This window comes from Acartia tonsa, chromosome 5 (genome assembly GCF_053477335.1).
Source record: "Acartia tonsa isolate MP-2025a chromosome 5, ASM5347733v1, whole genome shotgun sequence".
NCBI classification, from domain to species: Eukaryota; Metazoa; Arthropoda; class Copepoda; order Calanoida; family Acartiidae; genus Acartia; species Acartia tonsa.
In genome coordinates, this window is record NC_137264.1 from 20,589,128 (window position 1) to 20,604,780 (window position 15,653).

At 30.5% G+C, this 15,653-nt stretch overlaps 1 protein-coding gene across 2 annotated transcripts; it reads right to left on the bottom strand.

Annotated features, from left to right (window-relative positions):
- Positions 1-689: 689 nt before the first annotated feature.
- LOC145318995 (NFU1 iron-sulfur cluster scaffold homolog, mitochondrial-like) lies at positions 690-15,644 on the bottom strand. 2 transcript variants are annotated; one of them, XM_080160807.1, is made up of 11 exons: positions 15,549-15,644; positions 14,740-14,828; positions 14,408-14,466; positions 13,882-13,969; positions 13,529-13,592; positions 13,187-13,307; positions 12,697-12,764; positions 12,191-12,254; positions 11,768-11,847; positions 11,156-11,194; positions 690-1,404 (listed from the first exon to the last, which is right to left on the bottom strand). In XM_080160807.1, exons 1-11 carry the CDS (start codon positions 15,633-15,635, stop codon positions 1,339-1,341), a joined length of 825 nt encoding a protein of 274 aa, XP_080016933.1. In that variant the 5' UTR covers positions 15,636-15,644; the 3' UTR covers positions 690-1,338. The 2 variants fall into 2 exon arrangements, with proteins under 2 accessions (XP_080016933.1, XP_080016934.1); XM_080160808.1 differs by having other exon boundaries at positions 11,134-11,194.
- Between the last annotated feature and the right edge of the window lie 9 nt (positions 15,645-15,653).

Below are 15,653 nucleotides of genomic sequence, written 5' to 3' on the forward strand. Positions count from 1 at the left end.
GTCCCGGCAAGGTTTATAACTATTTTGGGGGAGGGTACCACCACCCTCCCTAGAGAAATTAAATTTTTTTTAAATTTCTCAATTTTAGAAAGAGAGTTCAACGAAAAACAAACATCAAACGTAAATTTTTTTACTTTTTCTTTTAAAATCTAAAATAAGAAATTGAATTATTAAATTCGACTCTCTCCTCCTCAAGTGCCCCTAGAGGCCTCTAGGGGCGTAGCCGCTAGTATTATATATTCTACTGGAGAGCCTGTTCTTTTAGATGTAGTCTAGCTCTATCGCCGCATGTTTTAGACCGACACTTTCTTATTAGAATAAATTTCCAATTCATCTCTATTTTATTAGTTATCCTTTAAAATGATTCTAGAACAAATTCTTATTTTTGGAGTTGGCTAAAAGTTTAATTTTAGGCCTGAGGAAGTTGTTGATAATAGTTATTTCTCGCATTGTATTATTAAAAACTTTTCGCGATTAAAAAATGTACCAGTTTTTTGGCCCCGAGATGCTGAAGGCACAGGCTAAAAAACTGGTTTTAATACGTTGCTAAAAAAGTTTTTTTTTCAAATGGATGAGAACCAGATAAATACGAGAAAAAATATCTTTAAATAATAGCATACATAATACATAAACATAAAAAAAAAAAGTTCGATTACAACACAATAAGAAAATTAAGTAATATAAAATACTATCTTTTAATAATATATATATTTCATTATGTATATTGAAACAAAACATTTTTAATGTAACAAGTAAGAAACAATACAGATTCAAACAAGGAAAAAGAGATGGTCCAACGATTAATGTTTTGCCCTAGATGATCGATAAATTATACTCATTTAAACTGGAAAAGAAATTTCGGTATTTTCCTCTTCGGATTTTCTTCAATTTTGATATCCTATTTTAGTTAAACCTAAATAAGTTGGGAATTTAATTAAAAGAACCATTGTTTTTTTATATGGAAATTATACTTACATATTTTGAAACCATTAAATATATACGAGTTTATCATATATATGATATATTTATGACTAGTAACAAAATTAAATATTATTATTTGAACTCTACTTCCCTTTTCAAATTAAAATAATATATTTTGAAACTAGAGTTTAAGATACATTCAATATTATTTTCATTATAATGTAACTAATATTATCACTATTATCAAATACTAAAAATCACAGTCTTATAAAAACCTATTTTAATTATATTAATCATTAACTACAGAAATAAATAAAAGTAAATATAATAGGAGATTTTTGACATTTGAATTGGTTGATTTTTCTGTTTATTTCCATCTGTATTTTGAAATGTAGTAAGCCTTGACTGTTGTAGTTCCTATTCAGTATCATTAGTTTTCTTTTTAAGCTTTTCTTCTAACTTCTTAAGCTCACTTGACTGTACCTAAAATTAAATAAACAATCATTTTTTAGGCTACAGAATAAAATTGAATAAAAATGGAATCTTTTAAAAAATTACTTAAAATATTTGTAAATCCAAAACCTAGTCTATTTAGTCGTTTTAGAGATATCTAAATGAAAATTTAATGAACATTTCTTCACGTTTTAACGGCTTCGCCACTAAAAATGTTATATCAATAGTTCAGTGGTGTATATTCTACATGGGATCCCCTGCTAAGGGGGGAAATAAAAAATAGTTGGTTAAAGGGAAAAAAAATGTAAAAATTAAGAAAACTGAAAACATTTTTTCCATTTCTCCCCCACACTTTTCCTCAACAGTTTAGCGGATTTAAAACCAACACGCAACAAGCGGTCAATGGATCCTATAAATAGACATATTTGCTGAATCAAAACTGGTTTTACCTAAATTGTATCTGTTCCTTCTTCAGGATTATAGAATTTCAAAGATTTTAACCAAAAATGTGCGATGATTTGACTTTAAAATAGCATTTAATCTTAATGTTCATTGCTTATTAATATAAGTTTGTCATATTTGTTGAGGTTTTAAAACAATATTTCTATAGACAATTCAACACTGCATATTTATGATTTATAACAATGGTTATTTTATGCATTATGAGTGATATAAAAAGTCATATCAAAAGTACTTTTTAATTATTAATTCTAATTGTTTAGATCCTTTGCCGTTTATTACACAAAAGTAAATATTTTTGTTCTAAACCATTTTGAATTTTATATGGATAAAATAATTGATATAATGAACAAGGATGACAACATCCATAAAAGCGAAGCAATGAAACGGTAGGACAAACGGACATAAACACTTGTATAGTGTCAGAACTCAATAATCAGAATATAAAAGTACAAGAGTCGAAGCAAAATTGTAAGTAAATTTGTTAAAAAAATCTGCTTGATACAGGATAATGTTTATGGACATACATACATTTTTAGGACTTGATTATAGAGTTGCATCGCTTATAATATTGTACTTTGTTGTCCCAGGAATCTATGTACCAAAAATCAGATCAAACGGAGAATTAGATCACTTAAAAATTTGTTGTTAAAAAAGTTGTTAAGTTATCAACATGTTTTAAATGAACGTACGGACATTCTGGTAATGATTATAGAGTTGCTACGCTTTATAATCGTACCAAACTACTACAGGAATGACCATGCAAAGTTTGAAATCGATAGGCACAATCGCTATTTTTTATATTGAACTAGTATATCTTAATTAAACACCAAATTATTGTCTTGTGTATTTAAGATTATTTAGCAATTGAAAACAATTATTATTTAATTTTGTATCTTATTTAAGACATGGCAAAACCTTTTTCAAAATGTGATCATAATCTAAATAGGTCAAAGATCAAAGGTCCTTGTTGATCTATAATTATATTTTTTTTAAACAAGACTCTTTCAAGATAAAGAATAAAGGATAGAAGCATATACATACAACAAGTATCTTTAATACATGCAGGATTTTACGTTAACAAACTAATAAAGGTTTGTCTTTAGGTTAGATTAGAAAACCTTTACATCTCATTTCTGCTGCTTGATTTAAATTTCTTTTAAAATCAAGCAGCAGAAATGAGATGTAAAGGTTTTCTATATTTTATTGTTCGTCTGTCTGTCCATAAAGGATAGATCTTATCGTTAATTTAGGCATTTTATAATTGTCCTATTGATTTTATACTTGGCATGGTTGGTTATTTCTGTAGTAATAGTAAGGTACGATTTAGAAAGCATAGCAATTCTACAATCGTTGTCTATTTACAAAAAGTTGATTTGAAACATTTTTTATATTCCTACTACAAAAAGGTAGAATGTTATAAACAAAGCATATCAAAAATGTAGGAATGTCCTTAAACAGTACCCTATATTTTGCAACAAATTTATTTACATTTTTTTAGACTTATACATATACATATATGTATATTTGCTTATTCAGTTATGACACTCTACAATTGTTAATGTTTTTTTTTCAAATCAAATTCAAATTCAAATATTTATTGGGACAAAACAACATATACATTTAATATTCAACATTCATAAATAGTAATTACATTGCATTAAGAATTTATTAATAAACTATTTTTATAAACAATGAATACTATAGGTTTAACACAATATAATACAAGTATCCAAGGACTGAAAAACGCCTGAGGGCGGTGTTGACAGCCTTTTAATTTTAGACTTCGATTTAAATGTTTTTTTTTAAGCGGTATTTTTATATAAGTAATATATGTACACTATATACAGCAATATGCAAGGAAGGATGTTTCGGAAAAGTAGGGGGGGGGGGGGGGATAGGAAAGTGGAGAAAAAATAGGGTCTCTGTGCGATTATAAAAAATGTATATATTTTAGGCAATCAAAAGGTAAACTACAGGTTGACTTGTACAATCATAGATTAATGTTAAGGTCACAGGAGGGACACAATAGCCTGTCACAGGCAACTACAATACTGTCTAAAAGCTTTCTTTTCAATTTTTTATAAAATTTAAATCTAGAAGTTGCCTGTTCCACTATAAAGCTATTGTTAATGAAAAACGCATTCCAGGTGGCTGGAAGAGTACAAAGTGGAAGATTGTTAACCAAGTTTAATCTGGCAAATGGGATGCTATAATCTTCTTGGTTTCTAAGTCTAATATTACCCTGGGACATATGTCCTCGTGTTTTCCACATGTTAAAAAATGAGCAAGGGGCTATGTTAAGTTTAAATTCATACATGAATTTAATTCTAAAGTATTGCACTAACAATTCAAATGGTAGAATTTTCATTGTTTTAAATAGTGGACCAGTATGGGCTATATAATGAGAGTCTGTAATTGCTCTGATTGCCATCTTTTGCTTGATTTCAATAGATTTTAAGTTACTTTCATACGAGCTTGAATAAATCAAAATTCCATAGATTAAATGACAATGAAATATAGAATAGTATAAGGTTTTAAGTGCGCTCCTAGTTAGAATTTTTTTACATTGTCTCAATATAAAGAGAGCTCTTGAGAGCTTTTCATTTAATTTCTGTATATGATACTTAAAATTAAGGTTAGGGTCAAAGTAAACACCTAGAAATTTTATGGCTGGAATTTCAGATGCATTGTTGACATAAGCAATGGGTTTGATAAGGTCAGGATTAGGATTCCTTGCACTAGAATTATTCTCATTGATATATAAATGAATATCATCCCATTGTATTGATCCTAAGTTAGAATAGAACACTGTAAATTTAGTTTTATCAGGATGTAGAGAGAGCTGATTTGATCTAAACCATGTAGAAATTTTTTGCAATTCATCATTTACAAAATTAGCAAGTTGATTCAAATTAGACCCTGAAGCTAGTAATGTGGTGTCATCACAAAACAGCAGACTTTTAAGTAAAGTACAGTTTGGAAGATCATTAAAAAATATCAAAAATAAAATCGGGCCAAGTACTGATCCCTGGGGGACGCCCCAGGTTATATCCAATTTAGAGGATTCAGCATTTCCTACCTTAACAAACTGTTTGCGCTCTGATAGATAAGATTCGAACCATTGCAACAAATTTCCATGAATACCTATCTTTTTCAGTTTCATTAGGAGAATATGTTTAGGAACACAATCAAATGCCTTTTTAATGTCCAAAAATATACCAATAGTGTATTCATTTCTGTTTATTGCCTTGGCCACATGATCAAGTAAATGAATCATAGGGTGAAAAGTTGAGTTAAGGTTTTGAAAGCCAAATTGAAGACTATCAATGATATTGTTTGAAGCTAAATATTGTTTCAGAGCTGTGGCTATAATCTTTTCAAGAATTTTGGAGAAGATACATAGCAATGAAATGGGTCTGTAGTCATTCACACAATGCATGTCACCCCCTGTCTTGAAGACTGACGTTATTTTGGCTATTTTCAGTTGTATTGGCACTTTCCCTGTTTTTATGGAAAGATTAAATATATGACAGAGAGGATTTTTTACAGAATCAATAATCTTTTTAAGTAAAAAGGGGGACAGACCATTAAAATCAGAGCTTCTTTTATTTTGCCATTCTAAGACCACCTCAACTATTTGAGCAGGGGTAATTTCAGGTATTGAAAAGATGTGTTCTGATTCTTCAAGGTAAGAATCAGGTGGTCTATCAGATGGTTCGATCCTTTCATTTATTTTGCTTGCTATTGAGGTAAAATGTTGATTAAAGGTATTACAGATATCTATTCCACCTGTGACCTCATTATCATTAATAAGTAATTTATCTGTGACAGACTTATCCTTAGTATTAGAAAGCCCAGCAGCCTCTTTAGTAATTTCCCAACATTTTTTAGTATCACCATGATTTGATGTTAAAAGTTCAGAATAATATTCTTTTTTTCTATTTCTAATAAGTCTATTGTAATGATTTTTAAAAGCATTAAAACGCTGCCTGTTATATGCTGTTGGATTCCTAGACAACACTTCATAGAGTTCCATTTTTTTATTTCTTGCCACTAAAATTTCAGGAGTCATCCATTTTTGGATACTATGCTTACTCCTGTCAAATCTAACCTCTACTTCACTAAAGTAACGGTTAAAATAGCTATAAAATATTGAATTAAAATAATCAAAGCTTTCCTGTACATTTTCCATTTCATACATTCTACTAAAATCAACATTTTCTAAATCATTTCTAAAAGAGTTTATATTATTTTCTGAGAAATTTCTAATTTTAATATACTTAGAACTTACTGGTGGTTTTTTGTCATTTATTATGTAAAAAGTGGAGAAATGATCACTGAAGTAAGTAGTTATAATCCCACTTGTGAAAGATTCTTTAATTTCATTTACCCAAATATGATCTATTAATGAAGAAGTAGAATAATTTATATTTTGGGCCACCCTAGTTGGGTGTTTAATAATTTCGAGGAAACCTGATGCAAACATATTCTCTATGAAATTTGCAACATGTGGGTCCTGATAACAAGACAAAATATCATAATTAAAATCACCAGCTAAGATACATTTTTTGTTATGGCTATTTATATTATCCAGTAATCCCAACAGTGTATTAGAAAAATATTGGTGCTGCTGGTTTACAGAAAAGTTTTGGTTGTTTCTACAGGGAGGTCTATATATATTGGATATAAGAAATTTCTTATCTTTTGTGAATTCAACTTCCAAAGTAAGGCTTTCAAATATCATTTCTTCAAAGATTGAAAGATTGTTAATAATTGAGAATTTATAGTTGGCCTTAACAAATATACCTATTCCCCCTCTTAAATGTTTAGTTCTTTGCTTAAATATGATTGGATGATATCCAGGTATGATAAATAAGGACTTTTCAACAATTTGACCTATTTCTTGGACACAAATAATATCAAAGAAAAAGTTTTTTTCACTAAAAAATAATATTAAATCTAAGAGGCCCTGAAAATTTGCCTTAATCGAATTTATATTAATATTAAGTAAAGAAAGATCTTTTGAGTTTTGAAAAGATTGGATAAAACTTTCAGGACTATAATATTTGCTGTCTATTATAATGCTTTCATAAGGTGAAAAATTTTCATCTTGTTCATTATTATTTAAAACATGGACAAAGTCAAATTTTTTGTCAACCTGTAGATTATAAATGTTAAGTAAATTCATTAATTTCCATGTAGAAATACATTTTTATAAAGCACAGAGAAAAAGGATTGGGAAGGGGGAATGGGTTAATATAAAAATGTGTAAGAAAGGTTAGCAAACAAAACGAATAAAATAATAGATGCATAACAGCACCAAAGTTATGTGCGATTAAAATACTATCCGTATAAAAGAGGCGGGTTGCGGACAAATTTAAGAAGTCAATTTCAGCAGAGAAAAATAAAGTAGAAAATATTTTAAGTAATTTTAAGTTGATGAAGTCATAAAATAAAGTAAAACATTTTACGATGCTATCATTTTGTAAGAATACAGGAAATACTTTGCAATATAATTTTTCAAAGACTTTAAAAGAACAAGAGATATATACAAGTTATTAAAAAACAAACTTATTTTTTATGCATTGTTATAGAATTTTGTATCTTATTCAGAACACTTCATTCATATAATTTTGGATTCGAAGAATGTGGGAGAATAGTTACTTTTACAAATAAAAAAGGGGGAGGGAAAGATATTATGTGTGAGAAGAGGGGATTATAATTTTTAATTCCTAGCTTCTCATAGAAAGTGTAAAGTAGAATAACAATGGGCGGAGCTAGTTTAAGAAGGTATTATGAAAATAAGTAAAGATTAAGTCTAGGTTCCGAAATTTTGGGGATTAAAGGCTTAACGGCTTATGTGTGGACTTTAAACAATGGAATTTCATAATCATATATTAAAGTAGCTAATGCAATTTTAAGTTACTTTGAATTATATGTATAATTATGTTTTCATTGTGTGAAAAAATAGAACAGTCATAGATTTTAGAATAGATGACAAAGTATTATGTTATTCTATATTAAATTTTTCCAAGCAGTATTAGATGAAGCAAACTAATTATTAATAAATCATACTTGTAGCAAAAAAAAAAAAAAGTAAACCTGAACTGTTTTAAATAAATTCAACCTGTATCTACTTATATTTTCCAAGAGAAGGTATGTTTTCTTCAGAATATAAAGAAATATATGGTTAGCTTAGTTTCATTCTAGTGATAACTAACAAATGATAAAAAGAGAAGTATGAAAATATTTTTAGAACTTTTGCTGAGAAATGATAATTAAAGCTGAAAATTGACTAAATAAAATTTTTAGGCTTATAATATTTAATTAAAATTTTTCTCTTGGAAAAGAGTCCTTTTGAGGTCATTGTCCGTTGGTAATTGATGTAGTTGGATATTGTTCAGGAGATCTGTTGTCAGGTTGATGACGTCATTATGGCTCTCGCTTAAGGACTCTTGTGCTGTGTTCAACTTCTGCTTCTTCTTATTTTTCTTAGCTGATTTTCTGGTGCCAGCCTTGAAGACACACTTCTGAGGCTGGGTTGAGGCACGAGTTTTTGGTCTGGCACCCATCTGTGAAAAGGATGGTGTAGGTGTGGGTGTAGGTGTTGATATGCCGACGGAAGTTGTAGGTGTTGGTGGGACAGGATCCTGCTGTCTGGAGAGGGCACTTCTAATCACTTCTTGCACAGGTGTGCTGGTGTTCTTAATGAAGTGTTTTGTGTTGGGATGAGACTTCAGTATGAACACAAACTTAGAGTCCAGTGTCCAGGCTGATTTTACCTCTGGATCTGACTTCAACTTGAGGAGATATTCATGATTCATCTTGGTCAGGTCAGGGGTAACATAATAATTTTCAATTTTTAAGACTTCTTTTTCTTGGTCTGTGGGAGAGGGGATGTGGTCTCTTTTGTGCTCCAGAAACAGGTTTCTCCAGTAGCGGGAACGGAATCGGACAATAATAGTTCTGGGCAGTAAAACATTACTCTCCTTGCACCTTTTGGCCTTTCCAAGGAAATGAGCATTTTCAAGTAGCTGGTGGAGGGGGGGTACTGTGACAGGTCCCCATTCAGGATCTTGAACATCAGGAATGGCCCTTTTCAGCACAGGTAGAATAATGCGCTTGTATGCTTCCAGCATACAAGCCCCAACTGTTTTGTACCTTTTAACATTTTCCCTGGGCACAGTAAGGTTATTGATCCTTACTGACCAGTTACGAACATACTGCTCTCGCTGGTTTAAAGCCTCCTTAAGGGTCACAATCTCCTTTTTTAGTAAAGTAATTTCACTTAAATCCATTTTGAGCTAAAAGATGTCACAAGGAGAATGTTTATAATCACAGAAATACTCAGAAGAATAGAGAATGATAATGCACTGATTCACTCCACTTTAAAAAATATATAGATTACACAAATAGTAGCTACTAGTTAAGGAGATATTGATAATGGCCACGCCCCTTTTTTATAGGATAGTATTATTATTATCTAATTGCACATTAGGGAGGAGATGTTATCCCTATGAACGACTATGAACGACTGTAAGTAAATTTGTTTAATTGTTTGTAATTAAAAAAACTGTTTAAATAAAGGATAATGTTAAAGGACATAATTACGTTTTAGGACTTGATTATAAAGATGCTTTTTTTTTGTCCTACCCTTTCATAGATTCACTTTTATGGAAATTGTCATCCTTGTTATTTAATGTATAATCAACTATTAAGTTGTTAACTAATTTGACTAGGTATACTTATTAATAACAGTCCTTTGATATAATCAATTAAAGGCCTAATGTCTTCAACAATCTATTGTTTATGTGGTTGATAACTTAATACTATCGTGTCTTTTTTACATACAAAATTCGAGTGTCAATGCTAATTGTTTCTATATAAACAAGGATGACAACATCTATAAAAGCGAAGCTATGAAACCGTAGGACAAACTGACATTATCATTGTACAGTTTTAGAAGTGAATAATCAGAATATAAAGTTATAAAAGTCGGAACAAATGTGTAAGTAAATTTGTTTAATTGTTTGTAATTAAAAAAACTGTTTAAATAAAGGATAATGTTAAAGGACATAATTACGTGTTAGGACTTGATTATAAAGATGCTTTTTTTTTAAACATTGAACTTTGTTGTCCTAGGAATCAGTATTCCAAAAATCAGATCAATTAGATAATTTTTACACATAAAAATTTGTTGTTAAAAAAAGTTAAAATCAACACATTAAAAATGGGCGTATGGACATTCTGGTAATGATTATAGAATTGATACGCTTTCTAAACCGTATCTAATTAGTACAGGAATAACCTTGCAAAGTTTGAAATCGATAGGAAAATTCTAACATGTCCAAGTTAATGAAAAAGGTAATTGTTCCACCTAAAAAGCTAACTGTTACTGACGGACGGACAGACTAACCGACCCCAATTGTAGAAAAGCTTCAATTTTTAAAAAAGTATATGTTGTAAATCAATTGTGCCAGTATTTTTAGTTAAATGATATGTTTATTTTTTATTACTGTTTTTTACTTTCTAAGTTTAAAATTTCAAGGTAATTTGAAGAAAAACAAGCATTAATTAAAGTCAGAAGTTACCCCGTCGACAATTTTATAAGTTGTAATTAATCTACAAAAAAAGGTTTTTAAAACAACTACTGCTTTCATGTGTTAAGGGTAATATACAGCATATATATTTTACATCAAAGGCCATTTTAAAGTCAAATCATCACACATTTTTTGTTAAAATCTTTGAAATTCTATAATCGCGAAGAAGGAACAGATACAATTTAGGTAAAACCAGTTTTGATTCAGCAAATGTGTCTATTCATAGGATCCATTGGCCGCTAGTTGCGTGTCGGTTTTAAATCCGCTAAACTGTTGAGGAAAAGCGTGCCCCCCCTCCGTGGTGAAAAAACTTTTAAAAATGTGTGGTAGGAGGGATAAAATAAATAAAATATAGAGTTCTTTAAATATTTTTCCATTTTCCCCCTACTTGGTGAGAAAAAACTAGGGGGAGAAGAAAAATAAGAAATTTTGTAGCAGGGGAAAAAAAATAAATCTTGTGCAGAATATACACCCATGCAATACTTTGTATACTGCTAGCGGTTTCGCCCTTAGCCTCTATAGGCTTTTTCCGGTTTAGTGATTACTAAGATCTTAAGCTTCAGACGGACAGACTTAATCGTTCTTTGTTTTATAGATAAAAAAATATTACTTAATTATTAATTAGACTAGACCAAAAAGCTTTCAACTGACAGGAAGACAGACCTCACTCAACTTTATATATTATGATAAATATTACTTAATTATTAATTAGACTTGACCTCGTCAGCTTCGTCGAATACTTGTTCCACGGAAACAACCTGAAAATATTATATTTCTAAATAAATTATTTAGTTAATAGTTAATTTAGTTTCCCTTTATGTTCCTTACTTTAATTAAAAAAGATTAGTTTTCATAAATACTTATGCATTTTAAAAACATCAAATTACACATCATACCTACTAATTTCAATTATGAACATCATACTATTTTATCGCAAGGCTAGAATAACTATTCTTGAGGTTTAATTCAGGGGTGTATTTTCTGCACGGTTGACCATGCTAAGGGGGGAGGGAAAAAAGTGTGGGAGGGGAAAAAAAGAAAAAAAAAGAGATCTAAAAACGTTTTTCCATATTTTCCCCCTTTTTGGGGAAAAAACTAGAAAAATATGTGGGAGGGGAAAAAATGAATAAAATAAAGAGCACTGATAACTTTTACTATTTTCCTCCCATCCTTGGAGGAAAAAACTAGGGGGGGTTATGAAAATTTTGCAGCTGGGAAAAAAAATAATTCTTGTGCAGAATACCCACCCCTGATTTAATTTTAACTTGCATACAACAATAAGTTAAGTAAAGAAAGAAATGACCTTTTAAAAGAATATCATTAGTCATTACCTCTGGTATATAAAACTGTAACATATTCTGAACACCATTCTTCAATGTAACAACACTAGAAGGACATGAAGTACATGAACCTAAAATAATTTGTATGAAAGAAAATATATCTTACATTCACTGGAAGATAAATTGCAATTTACCCCCATACTCGTAAAATATATGATTTAAAATTGTGTAAAATTCTTTGTGTTAAACAAAATCTTAATAAATCGACTTGAATTAGTTGAGGTTATTGTTTTGAATTGGTTTGCTGTAGTTGTTGTCACCAGATTAAATAATACATTTCAAGTAACTGTTAATTTGGATGACGGGAAAATTAGCAGGCCAAATAATCTCCTTAGGGCAATATTTATGAATTGGTAAATTTCAAAAGTCTCCATGCGTAGTGATACAGAGAGAAAATTTTGCAAAATGGTTTACCTTGCATTTTTAGTTTGACAACGCCGTCATCAAATCCCTGATATATAATATCTCCTCCATCCTCCTATAAAACGAACAATAACAACAATCTGTAATGAATTTAATTTCACTAGTGGGTGAGTATTTAGGTAGCTCAATTACAGAATGAGGTGCTCGGCTCGAGTCACGAGTGAACTGACCCTACATTAGGAATATGCTTTAGCTAAGTGACTTATTATCATGGATTGAGGTACTTTTATCTAAAACATATTGTTTCCTTCTATGTATGAGGTTAGACATAATAATTTAAAACAAGTGATTGAGGTTAAATAAAGCAATCTAAGCATGTAGCATCTCACTGACATATTCTCTCAGCAGATATGGTTAACCTTTACTTTGAATCTTGCAATAGATCCAGGTAAGGTTCTTAACTATATTTGAGGGTCCATTTCCCATCCCTCCTTCCCTGTAGTACTCCTATAGACCCTTCTAGGGAAGCAGAAGATGTTAACATTAAAATACTGAACCTGGACTGTAGGTCTTATTCTTGTGTCTAATAATTCTTTTATCATAGCAACTGTATCATCATCATCATCTAAAATAAAGTAAGATTAAGAAGTTTAAATGATTCAGCAATTCCGGTTCCATGGCAGATTTACCTCATAGTTTTAATAAGTGTGGATATTAAAATGTAGATTAAAAATTAGCCCTAGAAATATTTTAGGGAAAAACGTGCTTTTGGTTTATTTATATTGATATTCCTTATCAAACTTTTAAGTAAGCTTTTATTGTCTGTAGCGAAGAATCTCACTAACTGCAGAACCGATATGGTTCTTCTTTACATCAAAGCTTCTTATAGGTCCAGGGAAGGTTTTTAACTACTGTGGGGGATGGTATTTACTATTTCCACCCTCCAAAATCTACGGAAGGGGTATTTTTTGTATCATCATTGGGGAATGAGATGTACATAAATTTATCGTCCATTGTCTTATCCCTTTATATCCCTGATGTACTCACCATAAACTTCAGTATTTCCTGACGCCTCCATATTAGCATTAACAACTGGTAGGCCAGAGGAAAAGAAATCCATTATGATGGCGAAAATTTCGGGTTTCATTATTTTCCATTCATAACCATCCTTAAACATTAAACAATGCAGAATTTTTACAATCAATTTACATTTAAGATCTTCTGGCAAATAACACAATAATCTGCCCGCTAAATAAGAAACGACGGTTCTTGGCGGCGCTAGTACGTTTGCCGTTAGTTTTTTTATGAAACTAACGTGAAAACTGTTCCAATATTTTACTTTATTCCTAGTTCCCTAAAATAAATTAGAGTAATTTGATAAATATGTACCTCTTCATATTTTGTTACTGTAATGAAGTCAGGTCCAAAAAATACACCTCTCACCCCATCCACCCTAGAAAATGATAAAAAATCAAGTTTAAATGGTTTTTTCCCCCCTTAAAATTATATATAAACTTAATATAGCCCTCGAAAATCACCTGAATTTTTATAAAAACTAACCAAAAAAGAACCATTTATCTAGCCATATGATATTATAGCCCAAAATAGATTTTTTGCTTACTTACTTAGAAGTACGAACGGACATACAAATGTCAAGACGTCGTAGTGTCCTGTCCAAACGTTGTTTAACCACTAATTATGAAATACTGAGACAGTCTTTACCCACTTTAACAAGTTTATACCTGAATAAAAGTTTAGCCAGCGGACTACCCTGGGCTGCGCTTAAATTTGGAAAATCAATGGTTCCTCCGCCCTCCAAAACTGCTCGGCCTAACAAAACAAAATATTCTTTCAGGAATTGTAATACCATAATACCTATAGAAAAAAATATCCACAGGCTACGGTAAAGCCAGAGTTTGCGTTTGGACATATCTTTAAATAAAAACTTTCAGCCTATAATAGTCGAAAATTCTAACAATAAAATTATCATCTTGTTTGTCTGTAATGCGTAATACTAAATATTTACTATTGATCTTAGGATTTTGAACTATTTTTGATTAAATGAGTAAAGCCGTAATTTTTCTTTAAAAAGGTCCTAGTTTTTTTAAATGTGATGTCTTAAAATTACCCCATTGATTTATTATAAAAATTATATTAAAATAAAACTCTAAACTCTAGTGTCCAAGCTAGCTATTAAGACCGGCAACTCTAAACTAATAATTTGATAAACTCTATTTTCTAGATGAAAGGTAAATAATTTCTATGTACCTGGTAAAAATTTTAAGCTTGCTGGGTTGGGTGTGTCTTGTGTTTGTATAAACATAGATCTGAAAGTTGAATAAGTTTAAACCAAGACATAAAACTGGTTCTTACCAAAAAGGAATACTTTCTATAGTATTTGTCCACAGAAACATATAAAAAAGTCTCTCAGACATCAGATTTTTAATTCAGAATTAGTAAATTAACCGTCTCGGTTTTTTTTTATTTAATTAGTATATGCATACTACATAGGTATTCTTTTTTTAATATTAAATCAGATACCAGTAGTTTATTTTTAGGCCGTAAAAAAAAGAAGAGATAATTGCCATATTTTTTCTCACCTGTATGGAATTTTAGTTGGAATTCTGGAAGGTTCAATCATTCTTTGAATAAGACCTGTTCTTGGTCCATTTCTGTAATGAGATCCTAATCCTGTTTTAAACGGTCATACATAAACTAAAGCAGGTTGCAAGGAGGGATAAGACAACGGATATCAAATGATGAAGACATCCAAAATTAAATAAACAAAAGTATCTGTAAATCAGAAGTAGTTAAAAATTGCGCTCTGCTTGTTTATACCAACCAATTTTTAATAGAAGTGCCAAGAGTTTTTAAGCTAAAGAATGAGGTGGCTTGTTTAAAAATATGGGGTACCAGAATCCCACTCTACCTTCAATGGCTTCATGAGAGTAGCCAATAATATAAACAAAATTAATAAGCAATGTAGAAATTAAATTTATTAGAATAAGAAAACAACTAAAAAAGTTAGTGTTTGAATTGCCATTAATTTAAAAGTTTTATTTTAAGGAATCTAACAAAAATATGATTCGTTTTAATTTCATTGTATTGTATATGCCGTGGGATAAAACAAGCTACTAGTACCTACCAAATTTCATATTAATTTGGCAGCAAATGGGTCAGCATAACTCCAATAATAACCTTAAGCCAAGTGACAAGAATTCGCTTAACTCTGAATCAACCAAGTTAACCTTTTAGAGATGCTTCGCGTTTGTCGCGGGTAGGTTTTAGGCTATGTAATTTAATTACATGTCTTGGCACGTTTTTAGGCTTAATTTTTTTACACCCATGTCATAAACAGAGATCCTATATAATATGGCGCAACCGCTAGATGTGTTATGTATGATAACAGTCCTGCAGTGTGGACGTTTCTAACACAAAAAGAAGAGCAACGAAGACTTTTCTGAACCAAAGTTCTACAAACTCCTACGCCCGTCATTTTTATATATTTTCTGCA